The 26,061-nt window shown below is 36.3% G+C and overlaps 1 protein-coding gene across 1 annotated transcript in view; it reads right to left on the bottom strand.

Annotated features, from left to right (window-relative positions):
• The window catches only part of NCAM2 (neural cell adhesion molecule 2), a 151,941-nt gene that overhangs the window by 82,084 nt on the left and 43,796 nt on the right, over positions 1-26,061 (bottom strand). The window contains exons 8-10 of the mRNA XM_086616061.1: positions 16,592-16,742; positions 2,664-2,851; positions 962-1,058 (exon numbers count right to left, since the gene is read on the bottom strand). Of these exons, the coding sequence (XP_086472187.1) occupies positions 962-1,058; positions 2,664-2,851; positions 16,592-16,742 (436 nt within the window). The remainder of the gene's footprint in view (positions 1-961; positions 1,059-2,663; positions 2,852-16,591; positions 16,743-26,061) is intronic.

Here is a 26,061-nt window from a genome sequence, read left to right as displayed (position 1 = left end):
TGAAAACAAAAAAAAATTATACAAGACCTTATTTATACCTGTCGCCTTCAATATGTATCAGCCAGTGTTGCAGTATGGCATGACCTGAAAGTTACATTATGAAAATGGTCCATAGCAATGCATCACAAGGCATGTATAGCCTTCCGTACAGCTGTACTTTTGTTACTGTAAACTGTATTATAACTTCATAGACACCATTAAAGCTGAAACAATTTGCATCATCTAAGTAAGTAGATCCAAACGTTAGATCTCAAAGCTTGCTAAACAAGCGTTAGTCCATTCCACAAGAAAATACAATTGCAAGAAATGCTAAGAAGCTCTCATCTACTTTCAGTGAACAGTTATTTCCGCCAAAGAATAAACATATAGTCATATTTTTTTTCATTTGCCTAAATAACAATAGATGGACCTAAAACTATTCAAAAATTCTGTAACAATCGGCTGTAGAACATTGCAGATCTTAAATTAATTCAATCCGGCACTCTGGGTCAAATTCTGCTTTTAAGTAACTCAAAGGGCAAATGAAGTTAGAAATTCTTTGCTGAAGTATTTCAGTCTTTTGTTATTCTTTGCTTACCAAGAAAATATCATGGAGAAAAAGGAAAAAAGACTTTCCAAATTCTTCCTTATTTTTACTGCCTGTAAACCATATGTCTCTCCACTGAAGTAATGAAAATATACTGTGATAAATGTGGGATGTAATAAGGGCAAAGGAAAAAAAGTTAGACTAATTCAATTGTTTTCAAATTTCAGAAGCCCTTAAAATTAAATCCCAAGAAGATTCATATTCTGAGGGACCTGGTTTATTTTACTTCATATTGCAACTCATCTTTTAGAGAAATAAAATTAACTGCAAACATTCCATGGAATAAAATAAACAGAGAAAAGTGTGTTTGAACTTAATCTTGATTAAAATAAAAAAAAAAATATTTAAAGAAAAGGAAACAACTTTTTAACTTACCAGCTTGACCAAGTGTATACTCCTGATATCTTGTTCCAATTCTGTTGGTGGCTGTACAGTTATACCGTCCAAAATCACTGTCAGATGTGGGAGCAATCTTTAAAATGAATACAGTATCAAATATGAAAGTTCTTTCAAAAAATAAGAAATGCAAATATGTTCTCCTTAACTAATATGCAGATGCATTCTTACTTCAGCCCATCTAGTATATTCTCCAAATACAGATCCAAATATATCCTTTTTCACATTACACTCTCCTTCCTCAAATCCATATAAGGAAATCAAAGAATGGAAAATGGTGACACTGTTCTTTACAATTTCACTTTTAAAGAAGAAAAAAAATCTAATAAACACTTTTTTTCACAGACACTATTTACACAACTGATATTTTGACTGAAACAAGCAATTAAAGGTGTGAAAATTGCTGATTCCTATAGGTGACGCAAGAATAATACTTGACTTTTTACTTTTTGCAGGATTCACAATACACCAGACATTCAAGGGGGAAAAAAGAAGAGGCAAGGGATGTGTTTCAACTATAAACTCAGGCGAATAAGGATTTAAGAAAGAACAGATAATAGATACGACAGGAAGCTAATGACTTATTGGAATCCGGCTTGCATGACCAACTGCTCAAGTGACAGAAGAATGGAAGAGCACTCAGAGAATCAGAGACTGTAAAGCAAATTTTGTGTTGTTAAACTTTACTTAAAATTAAAACGAAAAAAACAACAAACAAACTAAGGATGACCTTCAAACAAGAGCAAGACTGTCTTTCTTTAAATACATATCCTCTACTACAAGAAATAAGATTACTTGTTTGGGCTTTAGGAAAAAAACAGATTTTTTCAGCGCACTATACCTCCTGCTTGGGATCTGAAGCAGATCCCTCACTCTGATTAGCCTTATAGCTTCTCAACATTTTTTCTCCATGGCAACTGAGAAGCTTACACTCAGACACAAGACTGATACTAGATAGAAACGGATAGAACTAACTTCTTCCACACCTGTGGAGGAAGACAGTATCTCATCTCTGTAACAGGTGAGACCAGGGCTGGGCACACTGCTTATGCTTTGTTATGAAACAATTAATTAAGGGCCATGCTTTGCTAAACACTACTGCTAGTAGTTTACTGAGTATTTAATTACCTAATACAATAGGTAATTCAGGTCCACTCTTTGTCTTCTGCCTTTCTTAGGTTTTGTTTTTACATCTACCTTTCAGATAACAGAAGGGAGCTTAGTTCTTATTTTTCCAATGCCTCTGTGAGGAAATAGTTGTTATCAAAGCCAATTGCAGTTTATTATCACTTTACCCTTGTGCTTTGTTCTTGACTGAAGCCACACAAATCTTTTTTGTATACACCAAGCACCTACTAGGTAGTCACTTTAATTTTTAGTATTAACCTGATGGGTTAGTTTTATATTTATTTATATATTTATTTATTTGCAAGAAATGCAAGTTACATTTTTGTTCGCTGCAGTGTTCACAGTTTTCCACTGAGCATGAGCCATGCAAATGAGATTTATTCTCTAACTGCTCACAAGAAATGTGGAGATACATAAGATCATAATTTTTTTTTTATTTATTAAATTATAAGTCTTATCGTTAAATGCATTCTACAGTACATTGCGACAATGATGCCAGACCGAGGAAGAAATTAATTAATGTTGCCATGTTGATTTCCATTTTAAGCCTTACCTCTAGAATAAGCTTTCTTCCTGTACTGTAGGTCTTCAGATGTGTTGTATTTTTTACCGGTAAAACTAATTTTCCTCTTCTCCATTGAACTGAGGCAGACGGATTTGCTAGCACTTCACAGCTTATATTGATGGGATTGCCTTCCCAAGAGTAATATACGGTTTGATTTGATATAAATGTTGGAGCATCTGGAAAAAGGAAGCAATACAAAAATATATTAACTGTTTTAGTAAAACAAGCCGTATACCCCTATCCAAGCATTTATGTTCACATAGAAATTTCAATTGGTTTCTGTATGAATTTATTACACACCATGAAAATATCAGTATTCAACCTTGAGTTTCTTGAGCCTTTATTTTGATATCTTTCTCCTCCCTTTAAACTCTTTCAGCTGAAATTCTCAGGAACAGAATACCTGCTAATTATGTTTACCATTAGGCAACATCAGGCAATCTCAGAAAAAAACATTTCTTCCTGAGGATGAGAAACTCTTCAGCCAACACCTTGTACGACAAAGCGAGATGACCTATATAATTTACATATCTAATCTGTTCCTTTGCTGATTTTATAGTGTCTTTCTTTGCTATGGAGAAATTACATTCACTCTCCAAATTTTCATAGAGGTGTAAGAGCTTCACCCATTTCTCACTGGAAAGGTTGATTTGTGTGGCCCTGGCCTGAGAGGATGGGGAGGATCTGACCTGGCCAGAGGCCGGTCTTACTGATTTTCGAGCTGGGGGGAAGCTTTTCACAGCTACTTACAGGGGATATTTCTGCAGCCCAGCACACTATAGTATCTGTTTATTTATATTTTAAAAGAATAGGTGAGTTATGAACTATATATGACTAGAGATACTAACAGACCGTTATTACACCATAAAATACAAATAGGAATAAAAGTCCATCAAATAAAGATATATCCCAAAATCAACAACTCCCAAACGTAAAGCACCCCTAAATAAAAAAAAAAAGAATCCCTTTTTCTCTCTCAAAAAGTCTAGGTAAAAAGGCTTTGCAGCTGTTTCCCCAGAGGTCAAAAGCTGCAATATAGCAAAAAGAGGAGGATAGGAGGATACAGGTCGACTGTGCTAATGACTTGATTCAGACAAATAATCTTAAATCAGATGATTTTTGATTTCTTAGTCAGGAATAGATTACAATACCTGGAGTGATGTTTTACAAGAACTCCGGAAAACATTTATTACAGTTGTGCTGGGTTTATGTGATAAGATTTTGGTAGCAGGGGTGGGGCTGCACAGATAGCCCCTGTAAGAAGCTGCAAGAAGCTTCCTGGGCTCTAAAACCGGTTGGACTGGTCTCTGGCCAGGCTGGACTTCCCTCTCCTGTGGCCAGGGTCGAGCCAATCAGCACCTCTGCAAATGTCCTATTTAAGAAGAGGACAGGGAAACTCGAACCAAGCTGGACCTACAGCGAAGACAGGGAGGAGGCAGAAGGTTGGCCCCTCCAGCCTCTCAGTCGAGCTGCCACCACCACGCAACTGGAGATGGCTGTGCCGGCACGGCTTAGAGAGCTCCAAAGTGCCCCACTCCAAGGGCGCTCTCTAGGCAGAGTTAATCCTGCCAGGACTGCCAAGGTTTGTCAGGCCAGTTTGGCCTGGCATAGCTGCAGCAAAGACAGGACTGAGACCTTAGAGAAACGGCCACACAGACACAGGGTCAGTGATGATGGAGCAGGAAGGGGTGTGCTGGAGCTGAGATCCCCCTGCAGCCCGTGGTGAGATGGCAGCAGCCCCCCTGCAGCCCATGGAGATTAACGGTGGAGCAGAGATCCACCTGCAGCCCGTGGAGAACCCCATGCTGGAGCAGAGATGCCAGTGCCTAAGGGAGGTCATAGAGAAGGATGCCCATGTTGCTAGAGACTGACGATGAAGCAGAGATGCATCTGAAGTCCATGGAAGACCCCATGCCAGAGCTGGTGGCTGTGCCCTAAGAAGCCTTGACTCCGTGGGGAAAAAATCATGCTGGAGCAATCTGATGGGTAAGGAGTCCTTCCTGTGGGAAGGACTCACTTTAGAGTAAGTCTGTGCACTACTTTTCCTGTGAAGAGGGGCTACAATGGAGCAAGGGAAAGAGTGTAAGAAGTCCTCCCCCTTTAAGAAAGGAGTGGCAGAAACAACATGTGGCGAACTGATCTGTAAACCCTCCCCATTCCCTGTCCCCCTGGACTGCTGTGGGGAGGAGGTAGAGCTGGGAAGAAGAGAAGGGTTGGGGGGAAGGTGTTTATTTACGTTCTGGCTTTGTTTCTTGTTATCCTCTCAAGTAACTTAACAAATTAAATTGATTTGTCCCCAAGCTGAGTCTGTTTTACCTGGGCTGTGGTCAGTGGGTGATCCCTTCCTGTTCTTCTCTTGACCCTCAGGCCTTTTGTTACAATTTTCTCCTCTCCACCCCGCCAAGGGGGAGGAGTGAGTGACCACGTGGTGCCTTAGCCATCAGCTAGGCTAAACCACAACAACAGAACAAATACAGGTTATTTTACATTTCTTATAAAATACTAAAAAAAGAGAAATGAGTATGAGTTGGAAGGGAATAATGGGTTTATAAAGAGATATTTTTTTTCTTGTGTGCTTTTCATCAGTAACTGTAGTATATTGTGCTTTAATGGTTACAGATTTAATATTTATCAACAGAAACACACATGTTTGATAGAAAATAGAGCATGAAAAATTAAAAAACCTTAAAGCCAAGACTTTGAAAACATAAGGTCGACTATTTTATATGTCTACAAAACCTAATCCCTCCAGTTTTCTATAATAACTAAGAAATAAATTAAGTTAATAAATAGAATATTTATCAAGAAATTCTATCAATTGAATATGAAGTATAACCAACTAGAAATGAGAAGGTGGACCTTCTCATATGTTAAGGATACTTAAATGCAACATATGTACTGTACAAAAAGGAAAAGCTTCCATGAAGATCATGAGAAAGTTAAAACCACTAAAAAATAAAAATATGTTTTCCTTATCTTCTATGTAACTCAGGATTAATTTAAACCTGACAAAAAAATCAATTAAGGGTGTAAATGAACTGTTCTTTTTAAGGTTTTGTACATAAAGTACTACCAGTTAAGTCAACACACTGAATTTCTAAATAGTTAAATATAGAACTTGGAGCTTGAATGCACTCCATTAAAAAAAACGGCAACCCTGAAGATATTTACTATATTTGAACCTTACAGCGCTGTACTGAAAAAAAAAAAACAACCCACCAACGAAAAGCTATTGTTCCTATTAGTTAGTATAGGTACACAATAAATCATAGAATCATAGAATGGTTTGGGTTGGAAGGGACCATAACGATCATGCAGTCCAGCCCCACTGCCACAGGCAGGGGCATCTTCCATTAGATCGAGCTGCTCGAAGTCCCATCCAACCTGACCTTGAACGCTTCCAGTGACTTATAATCCACAACTTCTCTGGGTAGCCTGTTCCAGTGTCTCATCATCCTCATTACAAAAAGTTCTTCCTTATATCTAATCTGAAACAATCCTCTTTCAGTTTAAAACCATTGCTCTTTTCCCTGTCACTAGAAGCCCTGGTGAAAAGTCTCTCTCCTACTTTGTTATAAGCCCTCTTTACACATTGAAAGGCTGCAATAAAGTCTCCCTGAAGCCTTCTCTTCTCCAGGCGAAACAACCCCAACTCTCTCAGCCTTTCTTCACAGGAGTGTTCCAGCCCTGTGATCATTTTTGTGGCCCTCATCTGTACCTGCTCTAAAAGGTCCATATCTGTCTTGTGCTGGGAAACCCAGAGCTGGATGCACTACTTTAGGTGGCCTCTCATAAAAGGTGAGTACAGGGGGGGAATCACCCCTTGTCCTGCTGGCCATGCTTCTTTTCATGCAGCCCAGGATACGACAAAGTTAGTACTGTTATAAGCTTGAACAGTGAAAGATGGAGTATTATTTTTGAGAGATGAGGCAATCCAAATGTAGAAGATGCATAGAAGGAACAAACACCATATCACAAAGGTACAAAATTAAACAAAACTATATCGTAAGAGTAGGATTCTATATGCAATTATAACTTTAGAATGGCATTTTAGAATAGTTAATATTATAGCACCAGTATCAGCTAAACTCAAGCTGACTGACAGGTCAGCACCCCAATTAGCAGAAGTGGTTCTGGATAGTCGGCATAAGACAACTATATAAGAGAAGCAAACTCTGACCTGAAAACTGTCTCTATCATTTAGATATCCTTATTAGGTACAACGTCCAAAAACCGTGATTCAAGAACAAACTAATACATCATCTGTCTCATCCAGAGGTAATTCAATTAAGAACTTCAAAGATCCAGCTCTGGTGCATGTTTGGCGTTATATACAAAATTGGATACGGCAAATTACCTTATTCAGCATGTGTCCAGACAGCTATAATAGCAAACTAGTGTACAAAATCAGATTTGCACTTCTTAATTTAAAAACATAGGTTTTTAAACTTTTGGCTATTTGTTCCTCAAATAATTTGTTTTCCTGGGTCATACAATGAAAATATATGACAGATGGTCAGGTCTAAGACACTGGGACGTTTTGTGTAGTATATTATTGGAAGCCTCTCTCTTAGATGGTTAATACTGGCATAAGTTTCCCATCATCAAGGACTTTAATAAATCACATCCTCTAGCAAAACTAGTACTTTCCTTGCCATCCATTCTGTAAAAGTACCTTAATTTTTTGTAACTCTGCCACAATTTGCCTAACAGCCTTCTATCTTTCTCCTGTATTTTCTCCTGCATAACTGTTTCACAATAGTTAATATTTTGGAATGAATAGCTTTTCCTTCAAACAAAACAGAAGGACCTCCCCAGATAGGTACAATAACTGTCATGTATTCATTGTAACAAAAAATAATATTAGAAAGACTTAATAAATGAGGCCAGGTGAATAGATTTTAATATATAATTATCCTTAAAAGGAAGATTGGAACTACAGAGCTTCAGAGTTATTAACTTTCACAGTTTTACTGTTATTATCACTATCATGTGGCTGCAAGGAAAAATGTGCAGGATATGCATGTGAAGTTATCTAATAGAAAAGCAAATGAAACTTATCATATACTAGGTTTTAAATTGCCATAATTATTAGCTAAAACTAGAAGGTTTTTTTCAGAATCCACTTCATCATTTCAAAAGTTTGAGATCAGGCGTTTTGCAGAGGTACATATATTTCACAGCAAGTGACAGGAAGCACCACTCTCAGTAATGTTTCCTTTCTCTCACCCCATTCTTTTGGTTCCTCTCAAAATGCACTGCAATAAAACATTGACATTAAACAGTATGATGGACTATCTACTAATTAAACAGTTTATGCAAGAGTAAGAGTCCCCTTTTACTGGTAAGCAGTACTGGTCCCTGATAATCTTGACTATGATATTATTTTTAATATCCAAACACCACACTAATTTCTCCATTTCCATAAACATAGACAAAAATTAGTTATCATGAAGATAAGGTATCTATCTGCTAGATGCAAAGTATGTTGTTGATAATGATACCTTCAACCTCAAGAAATAAAGGTCAATGAATACATGTATAGTTTTGGTGCTTGGTGTTGCCAGAGTCAAGGAAAATCAATGTATCTATTTTTCTTTGTGTCATGGTTTGATGTGGAGGGGAGGGTGGTTCTGGTGGCAGGAGAGGGGTTTTGCTCCCTGCGACCTCCGTGGTTTTGGAACCGGGTTAGGCTTAGTTCTGGCCACCAGATCAGACTGCCATCCCCCTCGGGGTTGAGCCAATAGGGCCCCTCTGCGAATTGCCCTATTTAAGTCAGGACAAAGGAACTGGAAAAGGTGCTTTGCCCAGGAGCGAGCAGAGAAGGGAGGAGGGCACTGCCCCCGCTCCCTGGCTCCCGGCCGGGCAGCTGCCTGCGTTGGGCCGGCGCTGCCCACGGAGGATGGCGGCGGCAGAGCCAGCTGGGGAACTCGGGGGCACCCCACTCCCGGGGTGCCCACTGGGCTGAGTTCACCTGGAGAGGACTGAGATCTGAGAGAAACAGCCGCATCGACAGCAGGTCAGTGAGGATGGAGCGGGAGGAGGTGTGCCGGAGCCGAGTTTCCCCTGCGGCTGATGGTGAGATAGCAGGTGGCCCCTCTGCAACCAGGACGGCCTCGGTGGAGCAGAGACCCACTCGCAGCCCGTGGGGAGAAGATGCCTGAGCCTGAGGATGGTCGTGTTGGGACGCACGACAAGGCAGAGAGGCATCTGGAGTCTGTGTGACGACCCACGCCGGAGCGAGTGGCTACAGCTCCCTAAGTACCTGAGACTGTGGTAAAGCCCACACCGGAGCAATCTGTGGGGAAGGATTGTTTCCAGTGGGCTGGACTCACGCTGGAGAAGTTTGTGGATTTTTCCTCGTGGGTAGGGGATCCATTGGAGCAGGGGAAAAGGGTGTAAGGACTCCTCCTCCTTTGAGAGAGAAGCAGCAGTAACAGCACGGAATGAACTGACCTGCACTCCCCCAGTCCCTGCCCCCTGTGCTGCTGGGGGGAGGAGGTAGAGCCGGGAGGAAAAGGAAAGGCGGGGGGGAAGGTGTCGGTTTTAAGATCTGGTTTTGTTTCTTTCTGTCCTCTCGAGTAATCGGTTTTGTTTCCCTTTGTCCTTCTAAGTAATCATTAATAAACTGTTTTGCTTTGAGAAAGCCCTGTCTGTTTTGCCCAGGACCATGGTTGGTGGGTGCTCCCTCTGTTCTTGTCTCAACCCTCAGTCCCTTTGTTTTTTTTTTTCTCTCCTCTCTACTTTACTGGAGAAGGAGAGACTGTGTGAGTTTTAGTTGCTGGATCAGCCTAAAACCACGACACTTTGAATTCCACTTGACATTAAGGAATTGTATTTGGTGCATCATTTAAAAAAAACCCCAAACCACCACAAAATAAAACAAATAAACAACACAAGAAATGTTAGTTTATGTCATAGAAATATCTGTTATGAATGGATAAATCTGTCTAAAATTATCTAAACCTGTCTAAATTAGAAGAAATTATAAATAAATCATAGCTAGGTAAAATAAGCTAAGTATGTCAATAATGACGTCTAAAAGAAACTGTAAGAATATATCTATCGTACATTTTTTATGTCATTAAATCACTAAGAGCACGGGCTGTCAGAACTAGAACAGGAAGACTCCCCCTATAGATCTCTCACATGAGCAGTAATTTTTAATTTAGTAATAAAATGAGCAGGTATTGCCAATTACTGACACATTGTTTTTGGATAGCATCAGTTTGTATCAAAATTGCAATTGTTATATGTATTCCAGGACAGAATTACTGGAATAATTTAGGATGGCCAGACTTCTAACACAATATATTAGATCACATAATTCTCTTATAGCCAAAAGTGAAAAACTGCAATGCCTTTCTCAAACCAGGATCCTAACCCCCTTCTCTCTTCCTGTTCTAAATGTCACCTTTTCAGAAGAAAATCCAGCTTCATATCTTTACCTTCTGTATTTTCCTACCTGTCATCCTTACCTCCACAACATGCCTGCTACTGATATCTCCCCTCCATTCCCTACTATCTTCTATCTGTCTGTCTGTCTATCTATATCTATGTCTCTCTCCTATATTCTCAAAGTATAATTGTTGTTCTGTACATAGTAGGGACTCTCAGCCTCACTACCTCTTTACTTCATTTTTACACACAGTACCATCCAGAAAACAACAAAAAATCTCTAATAAATTTTAAGGAACCTACTAAAAATTCAAACAGCATTACTGAAATAACCGTGCATATCCAACTCCATTTCCAACATATGGTCCCCCTAAATCTACACCTTATATCCCTCAGTCTTCTAGTACAATGTGCTCAAACTCACATACAAGAGGTATTTAGCCTTATGCCGCTCCCAGTGTGTGCGGCAACAGCAGCCAGCAGCTCTGAGGCAGGATCTGTAGTGCAGAGGGACCCGGCCTCAAATATTGCAACCAAAGCCACATGCCTCAAGTTTACTGTAAACAATACTTGAGGTCTCTCTTTCAAGCATGAGCTAACCTAGTGACTTCAGGATGCTCTGACATAACTGAAGACTATTAAAAGATACCAACTTCAAGAAATGTCGAGTATTCTGCAGTTAAGGGAAGTTAATTGAGAAAAAAAATATTGACGTTACAAATTTCGATTTAAGATATTCTGTTCAAGTTTTGAAGTTTCAACATCACACTTATCATGCCACTTGATTATTTTCTTCATAATTCTCAAATGCATTGCTTCTGCTCTGCTGGACCTATCTTGGAGGTACAGAGAAGGACAAAGGACATGTTGCCTTTTTTCATTCACAGGTCATCATTGTATAATATAAATTACACTTAACATAGTACGAAATGACTTGCAAAACTCTGTTAAATTTTGCAAGTATGACAACCAGTTTAAAATTTACGCATTAATTGTCAATGTAAAGATTTAATGTATTCAGCCTGTAAGACCAATTCATCAAGTAGAACCATCTTCAAGGAAACATCAGAAAACTCTCTTGCTTTTCTTTTTACCTTTACTTTTCACAATTGCATGTGTGAAAATTACGTCAGTAAGAAAACATGCTGCCGGGGCATAAATACCTATTAAATTATTAGAAGAGAAACAGAATAAAACCTAAAATATTTCATTCATATTTTATTCAAATATTCATACAAAATTGTATTTTTCTATTAAAAGAAAAATAGCCAACATCAAAAACCTACTTAAAATGACATTAAGCTCATTGCAAGTTCAACAAAAATATGCAGTGCAGAGCTCTATTAGATAAAAATTTAGAGAAATTCCTAACACTAATATCGCATTTTAACAAGTCATTAATATATATAGGCCAAAAGTTTTTAAGATGGAATTTCTGTTCTAAAGTATGATTACACTCTTTTGGGCTAAAGAATAGGTAGATTTACTATACAGATGAATAACGCATAATTTTAGCCTCTTTGCCACATTTATTGTTGCAACATAAGAAAAAGACAACATTAAGCATTAAGCTCTGCTTCAGCACAGGGAGTTTGGGTGAAATGGTTTCTGCAAAGTGACTTTATGTGATAAACCTCACCTTTTGTTCAAAATTCAACATTATTTTCCCCTTTAAGTCACTAAAATGGCATACCAAATTTGCTTCTATGCAAGTGCATAAGGTAGTCAAAGAATCTTACAAGTGACATTCACGAGTTCCAAAGTCATGTCAAAATGATAATATGTATTTCGTGATGCTAAAGACTGACCTTTTCTATCTTTGCTTTCTCATTTTAAGCTATAAATTTGACAGGAAGAAATACAACTAATGCCAATAGTATTTTAATAGAAAGATGCAAAATTTTCCAGACCATTTCAACATTTTGTTTCTCTTGATTGTTTTTCCTGTCATTTGTCTCTTTCTCAGGTCATATGATTGTGTTTATCAGTTTTGTTTTCTGGCTGTGATAACAAGACAGAGCTGGGCTCCCATGATTAATAGCTGAAGGGAGGGTGCAAAGAAAGAGCTAGGCTCTTTTCAATGGTGTCCAGCAACAGGACAAGGCAACACCTTCCAACCTCAAGCATTCTTTGATTCTGTGAGTAGTGACAGGATGTTGATACACTGATTTCTTTTAACAGAAACTGGATCTGAGGTATGAACTGTCTGCATTTATTATAATTTATGATAGCAGTAGGTAGCTGAAATATTTGTGACATTAGTCACAACATTTGCGATATCCTGCACACAGTAGTAGCATTTTCACTGATTCAAAGCCTTGCTTCCTTGAAGGTAGATAGAATTTGTAGCTTAACTTGTTCAATGCGCTTTTAAGTAATGCTATATATTTTTGCAAAGATATAAAATTAAATTTCATGAATCCAAGGCATCCACATTAACCACAGTGCAATACAGCTAACTAACATAAAATAAAGAGAAAAACCTAAAAGACTAATCAACTCAGGAAACAAAGTTCAATACTCTAACAGTAATGAGGTTGATCTCAAATTGTGGTAGAAAAAAAAAAAAGACTGTCTCTGATAAGCAATACAGTAGTATAATAAATACTGCACAGGTTATTTTACAGGTAAAATATATGTTGCACATGATATCCTTTTTTTTTTTTGGTACCACTGACTGTTAGTATTTAACTAATAAGGAATATAACTACAACATTCAGGTTTGGATGAAAATCAGTAGTAAGAAAAACTTCTCATTTTTGGAAGACACTTCAAATTATTATTTATTTTTTTAAATTGTTTTCTAAGAAATCGCATTTGTCAACCACTCACAAGGCTGATCCCATACAAAAATGTATCATATTGCTCAATAAAATATGTTTGTGATAATTGATTATATCTCCAAACACTACTCTTTGTGTACAGTGAGGAAGTAGGCATTTTTGGACCATACAGCATATTTAATAACTGCAGTATCAATATTGAAACTTGGGAGTTTTAATTGAAATAGAGTGATATGACAACTAGTAAGCTACAGTTGTTATGCAGCTACAAAAGACTGTAAGTTAGGATGCTTCCCAGCTAGTATATGGAAAAATAGGGCCTTTTCCAAATAACATGGCTTAATACATTTTTCTCCAGTAACAGGAGCATTCTCCAAAGGAATTTGCACTTGAGAATGCAATGAGAGACACCAGCATTTTATGCAATGTGTGCACCTTGGAGTACACAACTAAGTGCTGTGAATTCTGACTGTGTTAGTAACAGTTTGAGCACAATGAAAGGAAAACTTTAAGGGCAAGATCAACTTTTAAGGATCATAGACTGCTGATCATTAATGGCTTGTTTAAATCCTTTCCGATTTAGTATGTACAAATCAGGTTGAAATGCACTGGTATTTGTACGCTAAACTTCTTCAGGCCCTTCTGAAAAACTCAGATTATCTCCTGCTTTATCTATTTTTTAACTATTTTTATAATTTATTATTTTTAAAAAAAGAAATAGTTATTTCTCTATGATAAATATATAGACAATCATATAGACTATAGACACATCTTAATACCCAATGCATCACAAAAACCATCACACAGGAACTTTTCAATCAATTACTTCTGTTATTGTTAATATCAATACACACTAGGCTTCATACGTGTAATTAAATTTTGCAGTTAATGAAATTCATTAGTAAATAATATTTATAACAGTGTCTTTCTATTTCATGTTATTTTGATTTATTTTTTATACTTGATATAAGGAAAACTACACATAACTCAATATAAAGATGACTTTGTAGGAAGAAATCCATATAAATGTCTTCAGGTTCTCCACAATTCATGTCTGTCTATCATTTACTTCAGATAAAAGGCAGGGTTAACTGTGTCCAATTCGTATCAAACCTGATAATCTCGTCCTGTCCTGGAGAGCTGCTCTTATCATCATAAGCAAACCCAACAGAGAACAAGGATAAAGCACAGAAACTGTGCGATCCTACTGTCAGTTTAAGTTTCTGATAGGGGTCAGTAAGTAAAAGGATGAGACACTGACACCAGAGCACTCTGTGTCTCCATTAGGCCTGTATAACTGCACTGTATGATGCAAGCATGCTCCTTTCCTGACTACAGAAATTGTCAAATGTATTAAAACATATAAAGAAAACTGCTATTGTTTTGTTGTTAACTTACAGAATGGCATAGGTGTATTGATTAGTCCTATCTAGGAACTACGGAACAATATAAACAGGTAAGTCTTGCTTTTTAATTTATATTTTAATTTTCAAATAGTTATTGAGGTTTATACTAGAATATTACTAAAAATATTATAAATTCTGCTAAAATGGCTCATTAGTAATTATGCAAAAAGCCATTGATATCTGAAAAAGAACTTCTTCTCAAAACTGCTTTTGAAGAGAACAAACCCAAAATAATTGAAGTGAAAATTGAAATATTTTGAAGAGTTTTATGCATTTTGGTAGATGAATACTTGGGGGGAAAAAAGTAAAAAACCTTGATCACAACGTTTGTAATCACAATTAACATGCTGAAAAAATATCACTTATAAATAATACATGGAGAGTCAAATCATTTATTCAATACTGACTTCACAGAATCTCTTAACAACTCCCCTCGTGTTCCCATTTTGCTATAAGAATACAAATTACTTGTATAGATTTTGAAACTGTACCTTTTGCTGAAAGTCTCTAGGCTGCAACTTACAGTGAAATAACTGGACTGAAGGATAACTATGGTACCTGCTTCATAAAAGAACGTATTTGTAGTGTCTATCAAGGCATAAATTCAGACTTAAAACAATATGCTATTCCATTTTCTCGCGCACTATATTTGACTGTTCTCACACATATTCAAAATTAAAGCTGCCATACCATAATGAGAACATGTTACTTCTAAATTCTTAGCATCTGTTCTGAAATTTTAACCCTGAAGCTGTTCTAGACTATAATAATGTATTGTACTAATCCAGAGATTTTATTAGGTCTTTTAGTATGAATTCTGTGCTGCTAATAAATTTTAAAATTTCAATTGCCCATGTTTCACAAAATGTGGTGCATCTTGTATCTTCCTTCTGAATACAAAAAGTATTCCTATTTAATTTGAAAGCATAATGACTACAGAATCCTAATCAAACAATATATTTCATATCACTGTGTAGAGTCGAACAGGATTTTACAGAAATTTTACAGGAACTTCACTGAACTTGCATTTTGATCTAGTAAAATATTTTTTTCCTTTATATACATATAAAATAAACAATTATCAGTGCACCAATACACTCATTAAAGAAACAAATATAGTGAATTAATATGTTCCCCCCAAAATAGTAATAATACTTTGCAAACTTTCAAATCCCTTCACTTGTCTATTGAAGAGTAGCTTTGTTAAAGCTATTAATAAATATTTTATTTATTTCTCAGGTCTTCTGGGTTAGCGAATCTCTCCATCCTTAACATCCAATTACAACTTGGACGATTTCTCGTTTTCCTTTCAGATTTATTTCCTACGTCATAATGCATTGCTTGCTTGCCAAAAAGATGGAACACACAACTCTACACCGAAGTCACTTTGAGAACTCCTCAGGAAATCACCCAGCTGATAGTCTCCAACTATTACTTATCTTTCTGTGCCACAGATCCTGTTCCAACTGCTATCTTCCCACTGGAAAGACTTTTTCCATTCAGAGTCTCAATCTCAAACAGGCTCACTTAAGATATACTGCAAATGTAGAACAAATGTATCTAGAAAATCTCTAGCAAAACAGAATAACAATGAAACATAAAAGACGTATTCTTTTGTTTGTTTTCGTTTTTTAAGACCTTTGCTTCATGAATTTGAAGAATAGTTTGAAGAAATGATTTTCCAATGAATTTTTGTATATTTCAAATTTATATCCTCCGAATGGCTTCTATAGCATCAGACTCTTCTCTCAGTAAAATTAATATCTTTTTCTCCTGGATAAAATTCAAGAGCTTTGAATAAGCAGCCTGTTCATAAAGCAGCCTGTGTGAAAGAAATTGTCACAAACCTGTGAACTCCAGGAGGGGTTATAAGAAGGGCTAGAGACTTGGTGGGGATTAGTGAAACAAGGAACTATAAAAAAAACCCCAGAAGACTCTTGACTCTTAGAAGGTTAAGCTCAAGACTGAGCAGTTGCTCAAATCAATCCTTACCTTATCCCACTGAACACTTCTCACCCACAGCAGTCTCCACTAGCCCGAAGATTTGAAGTTATTAAGCTTAGCCTTGAGTAAGTGGGTAGTACCACTGAAATACGATCTCAGGCAAAATCCTGTCCTGCTTAAATCACCGACAAGGGTCTTGTCAACTTCAGAAAAGACAGGATTCCTCCACAGAATTCAGTATCACTAAGTACAGAAGGACATGCTTTCTTAAATTATGCAAGTTTAAACATGAATTACCAGGAAAAACTGACTTTCCATTAAGAATGTACTTTTTTTTTTTCTTTTAAAACAAATTTAAAAGAGAAAACAAAATATTAGAACTTACATTCAATATCAAGGTACATGCTCTTTTGGTGCCCACCAATTCTACTTGCAGCTTCACAGTCATATCTCCCTGAATCTGACAACTTCACATCTTTAATATGCAGTGACGATTTTCCATGCTGCCCTTTGACTTCTATACGGCCATCTGGGCTCTGTTTACATTGATTCAGGAAAAAGAAAAGTTTTATATATATATGTATATTTATGTATGTTTTATATATTAAACACCATTGATAAGTATGACTGAAAGCATCTCTTCACATATGGTGAAGTTATTACTCACAACTAAGCAACCTACAAATTTGTCAAATAAATTAAAAAAAAATATAGAAAAAAATGTTCTCTTTTTAGGCACTGTAATCAAGGGAATAAGTACATGCTTAAAGGAACATTGTCAAGGTGAACATGACTGGAATGGTGAACTGCATACACAAAACCTGTTGATGATTTCACTCGTTTTGGTTATGATGTTGCAGTTAATGAAAATGCATACCTGTAAAATCATAGTATCTTAGATTACAGTTAGCATTATCTCTCTTGTCCTTAAAAATGCAACTGTGAAACTGAACTGAAACACCCAGCAAATAATGATCAAAACACAAATCCAGCCATAGATTTATCTTCATTATTCATATTTTCTTGTCACAAGCTCACAATGGTTAAAAAAACATGATCCATAAATGCAACTTGAATTTCTGGATTTCATTTCCATATCATTGCATGGAAAAAGGCAAGGAAGAAAAATGAATGATTGCTTCTGATTTTCTATAACATAAATTTTATATTTAACACCTTCATAAAAATCCTTGTCCACAACACCTCCTCACCCTCTCCCCATGAGCTATTTGAATTTCAAGAGCACAAAATATTAGGGAAAACTAAATAAAACAAATAAAAAAGAAATTCAGTGCTTGACACTTCAAATTTCATGCAGTAGAATACTTGAGGAAAAATAAGTTATTTTTAATCTGGTTCGGCTTTTTATTTGTTTTATAGCTTTGAGAAACTTGCTTTACTTCTCTGTTTCACCTTTATCATTTGAGGAAAAAAAGCCTGATAAAAAATACTGATATTTACCTACCTTCATGATTAAGAAGGTGGAAAAGGGAAGGAAAACCAGTGATTATTTCACTGCATCACATTTAAACTTGAAACATACCTTAATGTCCAGTCCTATAAATACATACGCTTGAGTTTACTGCTTTTTACTCTAAATAATCACCAACTGGCAGCTGATATTGAAGTGACTGAGCTTTTAACTCTGTACAATTATTTCTTCACCAAATACAGCAAATATGCACGCAATTTAGATCTTAAAACATTTGACATGAAGCAGTCATATAAAGCATTCTGTATATAATAATTTCTATGGAAAGAAAAGTATGCTCATCTCACATCAGAATCCAAAAACACTGAGTTTTATTTCCTGTGAAAACCTCAGAATACAGGTACATAAATTAGAGTTAAAGAATTCTAATGCAAGAGCAAACCTAAAACCCTTTGGATTAGTAAAAACTAGTAACTAAGACCACTTAGTTATCTCTTACGTCATTTCTAATGCTGAAAATTGTATTTTCATTATACCTTTAAAAAGGAAAGAGAAAAGTTATGAAGTTACTAGCAAACATGCTACAGTACTGAATATCATAGTTTTTGGAGGGATTTCTTGGGATAATTAAAACGTAATTTCTTTAAAACAAAATATTAAACAGTTTTCTAATTTCTGATGTATATATATATTTTACAGGTACTTTGTAAGACATGCTTAATAACAGCATTATTTACCTATGGATTATTTGCTTCTTCTTTAAAACATCAAGAATGTAATGCAATAGTAAATTTACATTATTCCTACCTAAAACGTACATACATTGCAGCAATTCTATTTCTTTTTCTACCTTGATATATTTCCCACAAATATGTGGGAAACTGTGAGAAGACATATGCTGAAACAACCTGTGAGTACGAATCACAGACATAGTACTAAATACTGTATTAGTGATTCATTAAGAGTTGTCCTCCTAAAGCACTAAGGTAGCTCTGTACAATAAAAAGTAGCAGTAGAGAACAGGTATTTTGAGAAAAATATTCTCTTTGCCCTTCCTTATTGTATATCACAAACCTACAATGAGGAGTCGATTTTTTTCTTACTACCTTCTCCTTGCACAATGGAAAGTGTCTTTCTGTGAAATTATATTGACCTGTAGCTGTAATGACACATTCATTGAAGTTCTTCCACCACAATTTTCTGAATTATATCCGAGATTATTCAGACAGCTCAATTTTCTTTTTCCAGTAATAGGTTATTAGAAGTATATATGAAAGAGGAAAAAAAAAAATTAAAAATATGTATTCCAAAAGGTAATTCTTCACTTTGAAAAACTAGCACGTACTAGTTGTACCTTCTGGGTACAATGGTCAACATAATTCCTGTAAAAAGAGTTAAATTATTCATAATCCTCACTAAAATCACTAAAGGTATTTACAGAAGTGTAAAATTTGCAGCGCTATTTTGAATTTGATAATAAAGAAAAATTCTATCAGGTCAATACTAACTAATCCCAAATATTACAATTTACTGTATAATTCACTATATATTTTACTATAATTAATTCCATACATTCCAAAGCACATATATGAATGCTAATTGATTTTTTTTTTAAAAAAAGATAATTAGAATGAGCACAAAAATCCTTAAAATTAAATAGCTTTTACAGTAACTTCTCAATCTTGTTTTTAGTTTATCTAATTATTTTCTAATACTGCTGGAAAAAAATACTTTGACATGTACATATTTGATCTGTACTCAAAATAATATTCCTATGTTCCAGTGTATGAGAAAAAAAATATTTTATTCAAATATGGGTGATGTGATGTGTCTTAGGTTTATAGTTAGGGTAAAAACCAACCTAATAAATACTCTGAATGATAGGAGATTTTTGTGTGACTATGTCATCTATTCTCATCACCAAATATATGGCAAGAAGCATTTTGAGAGAGATCTACTAGTTAAGCAAAGTCCATGAACCCAAATAAAACATGTAACAACTGTAGGCAAGAAAATTTGGCGAATCATAAAAATAGCTATTTACTAAAGTTAATTTCTACTTTTCCAAAATTGTCTGAAAATGATCACAATACTGTCTTTGAAATTGCTTATAAAATAATGTAAGATACATGAGATGTTTTCTGCCGCATTGCTCAGAATGTTTTTTGTCCTGTGGCTTCCTCATGAACAGTTAAAGAAGTGCTGTTCCCTGGTCCTATTCTGCAGATGGATTACTGTACAATTTCATTAATTTTTCTGCAAACATGGTGCAATACCCAAGTGAAAATCTACTGTTTGGCTGACATTCCTGAACACAGAAATAAATGAAAGAAAACAAGAGTGTAAATACAGACCAAGAAAATCCCATAATTAAATAAATAAATACATAAATAAAAGAGTTTGAAGAAGTTGCTTATGCCTAGAGAGGATTCCCAGAGTATGCTGGAGATTAACACGTGCAAATGAAAAATGCCAGATACTCTGATGAATTTTCACAAGGACTTCAAAAATACTAGTGTGGCTGTATTATATCATTCTATGGTATACATCAGTTAATAGAGACCTGGGTAAATAAGTCAAGGACATATTATCATCCAAAAAGTACAATAATTGCAGTCACGTTGAAGCACAGCTAGGAACAAACATTAGAAACACCGCAGAGACACCGAAGTTGACTACGGCAAAGAGCAATAAAGATGCTGGGACAAAAAATTAATGCGCAGTGTTAGCCTGAAGTAAAAATTGAAACCATGCTAGTTATGTTTTCCCATTCTTGTAAAGGGCATTATCAAAACCAGAATATACCAACAAAGCAGAAAGTCTGCATTCATACTGATCCGTAATGCAAGTCATCTTGGTTAATTTTGAACAGCAAATCATAGATTTATAGAATGGTTTGGGCTGGAAGGGATCTTAAAGATCATCTAGTAATACATAATGTCAAACCGGGGCAGCCCTAACCTTGGGGTCTGTGACCACCAGAACTTTATAACCCTTGGTAAAATCTTCCTGAAGCTTATTTCCCTCCTGCACTCAGTATGGAAAGCACATATTAGCATCATGTCTGGCGCCGTAACGCACCAAAACGGGATAGGAAGAGGCAGCACACATGGGAACACAAAGTACACTGCATCTGTCCAGTATTCCTCAGGAGAAATCCCCACCAAGAAAAAAAGCATTGCAGCTGCCACTGGTGACAAATCAAAACACAGATATAATCTCTATAAATTAATAGTGTCAGTAAGTCTCAAATCTGCCTGAAATAATAACAGACACCTACTAAATTGGAATTTTATTTTATTTTTTCCTTTCAAATGTTATATGGGAGAGAAGTAAAATACATACTATGGAGTTTTCTGCTAGATTGGATAAGTACATATGCTTTTATTTCTTAATATTGATAAAGAGCACAAAAAATAGACAAAATCTCAACCAACAGAACAGTCTCTGTGGTTCAAGACTCATCATTTCTGCTCATTCACTGAATTACTGTATATCACTGTGGAGCATGAATAATCAGTAAGGTCTGAAAATATACGTAGTCAACACAGTTCCATACAGATATACATACTTCTTTAGAAAGATCAATGAGCAGGTATGTTAACAGGCACCTACACTCTCAGACATAGGGAGAATAATTTCAATAAACAGACCATCGTGTGTCCTGAAAATGGTAAAGACAAAAAAGATCTTCAGAAATTACCTTTTTACAGCATTTTGGAAATCATAATAAAATTTTAAGAAATCAAAATATTTTTAATCATTAATGTTAATCAGAGAATTTAATAAAATTCATAAATAAAAGTGGGGTTTGGGGGGGGATGTGTGGTGGTGGTGGCTTTTTCCCCCACCACCTCATCACTAGCATAAAGCTAAAACATAAGTGACAAATCTTCATCAGAGGCTTTGATAGGTACAGCTCAGGTACAGCTGACTTTGTGACTTTATCCACATAAAAACCACATTCCCTAAATCAAGAATTTATCATTTCACAAACTCACACCTTTTATTTTGAATACTGATAGCAGTCTAGTTCTCTGGCATTGTCAAATAAAACAAAACTGTTCTCCATACAGGCCTCCAAGTAAAATTATCCATAATGACAACTCTGAAGTATCAAAAAGTGCCTTCTGGGAAAAAAAACAAAACCAACAAACAACAAAACACACCAAAGGGTAAGAACTTTCTGCAGTTTCAGTTTTCTTACACAGAATACACAGCTCAACGCTAATGAATTCTACCATAATCATAAAATGGGAAGTATCTCATCACTTGAGATTAATTCTACAGATTCTGTAAAAGTAGATATATTTGGTTTTAGAATTTTGATAAAATTCTTGTAACGCTATATATGGTATTCTACTACCAGAATTTTTCTCATGCTCTTTCTTCCCAAACTTCTCATATGACTTGTAGCTCCACACATGAATATTTTCAAAGTCCTGACCGGCTGATGCTGACCTGATTGGTCAACGCACAGCTCCAAAACCATGTTCCAGAGTTCCCAAGGCAGTATCAGAATGATGACAACAGTGTATTTCAAGTGTTACACATGCACAAGAGCTATGCAGTTTTCAGGGTGTGATTGCTAGAGACAATAGGGATGTGATGAGAGTTACAAGATCCATGAAGAGACAAGAACAGCTTCTGTTACAGAATAAAATATTCAGGTACCATGGAGGGTTCAATCTGCACAATTCCATTGCCACTGTAGTTTAAAAAGTGTAATTTCTCAGAAGGGGAGAATTAGCTGATTATGATGCTTAGAAATTGTCATCCTTTTTCAGTTGTAGAAAGCTGCACTTGGGGAGAGGTGGATGGTGTGATTAGTGGCTGAGTTTGATTTATCATCCATTTCTCCAACTCCCACTGAGGAACCGTAGCACCAAATGAGATGAAGTTGTATGGCTGCCAAAACATGCATTTTGAGTTGGCTGAAAGCAAGAGTGGAAGGTGAGAACAGATGCAGAAATTGGTTACTCGTTTGTAGATGGAATTTGAAAATATTACTTGGACGGTTAGAGCAGCTGTGACTTTGTGTTGATTATCTTCTCTCCTACAGAGTTTACCGTTTGGTTGACAAAGTATTCCTTCAACCCTTGAAGTCCAAGTGCAAGACTGCAAGTGAAAAATCCCTACATTTAAAATCTAGACAAGTTGAAATACCTTTATCTGTTTTTCTTCTAGCGTTTAAAACTTATTTGTGCTCAAAGTGCCATTTCTGTCCACAGTCACACCACTGCAGGTCAGTTTTGCCTGTCACATATTTACCAAATATCTTCTGACACCACGTGTACTTTAGTGCTATTTCGGAAGTGCATTGCGTGTGTTAACAACAGAAAAGATGAAGAAACAGTAGCTTAGAACTGCGTGTTGCTTCTTCTGTAAAACACAGTGCAACACACGTAACAACAGTCACTGTCAAAGCATACAAGTTGAGTAAAATCTGCAAGACTTTTCCAAGTTCCTCCAAAGGAGCTGCTGCAGATGTACATAGTAGAAGATTCTCACATTGTGGGTGGGTGGGAATGAAAGGGGAGGGAAAAAGAAAAACCCCAACGTGTTTTAATGTTATGCCCAGCTCTTCCTTCTTCAGATCAAATTGTCAAAAATTGCCAACTCATTATGTTGTCTTGGTCATGTTCCAAGTATGCATCACTGAATTTTCAAGGAGAAAACAAATAGTGATCAACAGAACCATCTTTGGAATTTCACGAATAACAATTGTTTTAGGAAGCTTTCTGATTTTGTGTTGGGTTGATATTCACATGAGAGGAAAACTTCAGATCATATACTTCAGGCTGTTTCTTATACATGAGACTTAAGCAGATCAAAATTGCTCATGTTTCTTGAAGCAGCATGAAAGATAAGAACTTCTGCAACCTGACATGCTGATACTAAATGATGATAAAATTCCAGAAGTCTATTAAATGTAAGTGACTAGCAATTCCTAGTCTGAAAATCTACCTTTGATGATGAGAAAGGGCTGTTAGTCACAACAGCCATCATCGTGTAGAAGCTGATGGAAGCTCCCTTCTGGATTATGGATGGTATATTCACAATATTTCCCATTCTCTTCAGGAAAATGTATTCTATCCATGCACCTGTTGGAGACAGCAGAAAATTCCAGAGTATTGCTACGTGCATATGCCTTAATGTCCAGTGAATCAGAATAATGCTACAGCAGTGTCTTGGACTTCAGTGACTTTTATAGGAGACCTTGTGATTCTTTTAGAACTGCAGCTCATTAAATATATATGTTAGCATGCTGCAAATTCCAGAATTGGTTAGGAATTTGTTTTTCCACAAAGAAGAAAGTTTTGAAGGACCTATTGTTTGTAGATCTATAATGTAACACCAGGGAAGTCACAAAAAACTAATCTTGAAGAAAAAAAAATATCGTCGTTTTGATTTTCTGTTCATCTGCAGACATAGTAGCTACTTTTAAAGAATTCATATTGAAAATAGTAGTGGGCTCTATGCAGGTTGTTAACTGCATGTACAGTCTCAGAAAAGAATGTATTCTTGAAAGCTTCATATAACATTTAGAAATCATGAATGGATATTTGATTGATTCATGCTGGCATTTCTTACAATATTAAGTTGTTACATAATGAGATGATACGGGATATCCAATACACCAAAAGAACTTACTAAGACACAAAACAGAAAACTGAACTTTTTTTTCTCGACTGGTTTTTACTCACGAAAGAGTTTGAAAGAAAAATAATAAAGAGAGAAAATATGATGATCAGCCATTCAAGATTACTTCCACTAAAGATGCAAATCACGAGAAAGAAATGGTTGATGGTAATTAATGGCAAAAATATTAGCATCACATGAAAAAAGCTTGGAAAGAAAACAAGCATTAGTGTTGGCCATAAAAAATAACAGTAACCACAAACAAGTGTTTATAACAGAAATATTACAGCTGTAATAATTACATATGTACTTTGCAATTAGAAATTCTGATTCACTCATAAATACTGTATTTAAAGGTTTTATTCCTAAGAATTTTGATGATCTGAATCTAATCCAACACTGCTATGATGCCATTAACATGAGTGACTCAGATTCAGACCAGCAAAATTCTCAGGAGTAAGACCATTAAGTACAACGTTCTTATTCAGTACAGACCTGACATAAAACAGCCACTAAGAATAATGATTTTACTACACAGTTATGTCTTACTTTAGACTTATAACTTGATTCTTTGGACAAATGAGAATGACGCCCAAGTGATTATACCCCAGCTTCATAAATCTTTAAATTGGTTGCAAAGCATTTGTAACTTCAGCGCAAATTGGAGTCACAAGGTCCTCCTGCAAAGCACTAGGATCCCAGCTTTCATAGATTCATAGATTCATAGATTTCTAGGTTGGAAAAGACCTTAGAGATCATCGAGTCCAACCATCCCTAATCCCCATTAAACCATATCCTCAAGTAGATCATCCACCCTATTCTTAAACACATCCAGGGATGGGGACTCAACCACCTCCCTGGGCAGCCTATTCCAGTGGCTGACAACCCTTTCAGAGAAGAAATACTTCCTAACATCCAACCTGAATCTCCCCTGACTAAGCTTATGCCCATTTCCTCTTGTTCTATCACCCATCACTAATGTAAAGAGCCCTTCCCCCACCTCCCCACCATCTTTTCTCAAGTATTTATAGGCCGTAATCAGGTCTCCCCTCAGCCTCCTCTTCTCCAGGCTAAACAGCCCCAACTCCCTCAGCCTCTCTTCATAAGTTTTATTTTCCAGCCCCTTGACCAGTTTAGTTGCCCTTCTTTCCTTCAGGTGGGGATTGTAGTCTTCTTTCCTTCAGGTGGGGATTGTAGCCCAGTAAGTATGATTCTCTTATTACTAGAAAAGGCTCTGTGCTGTTCCAGCAGTGCAGCATCTCGGGACTTGCCAGAGTTTGCCTTGGTCTGAGGTGATTTCAGTTTGCTTTATGATCACAAGTCCCTAGTCATCAGGTAACTACCCAAATTTCTCTCCACTTAGCTCTGTGCTAAGCACCGTGTATAGCAAAGGTCTAACAAACAAACATTAGCTCTTTATCTTCATTGGGACTGGAGGAGGCAGTTCTGCAACTGTAATAACTAACAGGCAAAACCAGTAAAAATTAAAAACAAAAAAGAAACCGAAACAACCAGTAGCTGGAAACGCACGAAGACAAAGCATGTAAGATGACTACAGTACAAAATGGACAAAAATAACTTCAAGTTGACCCAAGGCAGAGAAGGAAGCACGGTTTTGCTTAGGTTCCTTTTTAAGGGGTTGAGATGGAAGGTTAAAGCATTTGTATTTTCTCCTGGAGAAGAATTTAGGATGCTGATGAATTGTCAGTCCTTCTCTCTTTTTTTTTCTTTTTTTTTTTTTTTTTAAAGGAAAATAAGCGCTGTCAACTTCAGGTCTTAGG

This window comes from Tauraco erythrolophus, chromosome 1 (assembly GCF_009769465.1).
Source record: "Tauraco erythrolophus isolate bTauEry1 chromosome 1, bTauEry1.pri, whole genome shotgun sequence".
Classification (NCBI taxonomy): domain Eukaryota; kingdom Metazoa; phylum Chordata; class Aves; order Musophagiformes; family Musophagidae; genus Tauraco; species Tauraco erythrolophus.
This window is presented reverse-complemented; position numbering and strand designations above follow the sequence as displayed.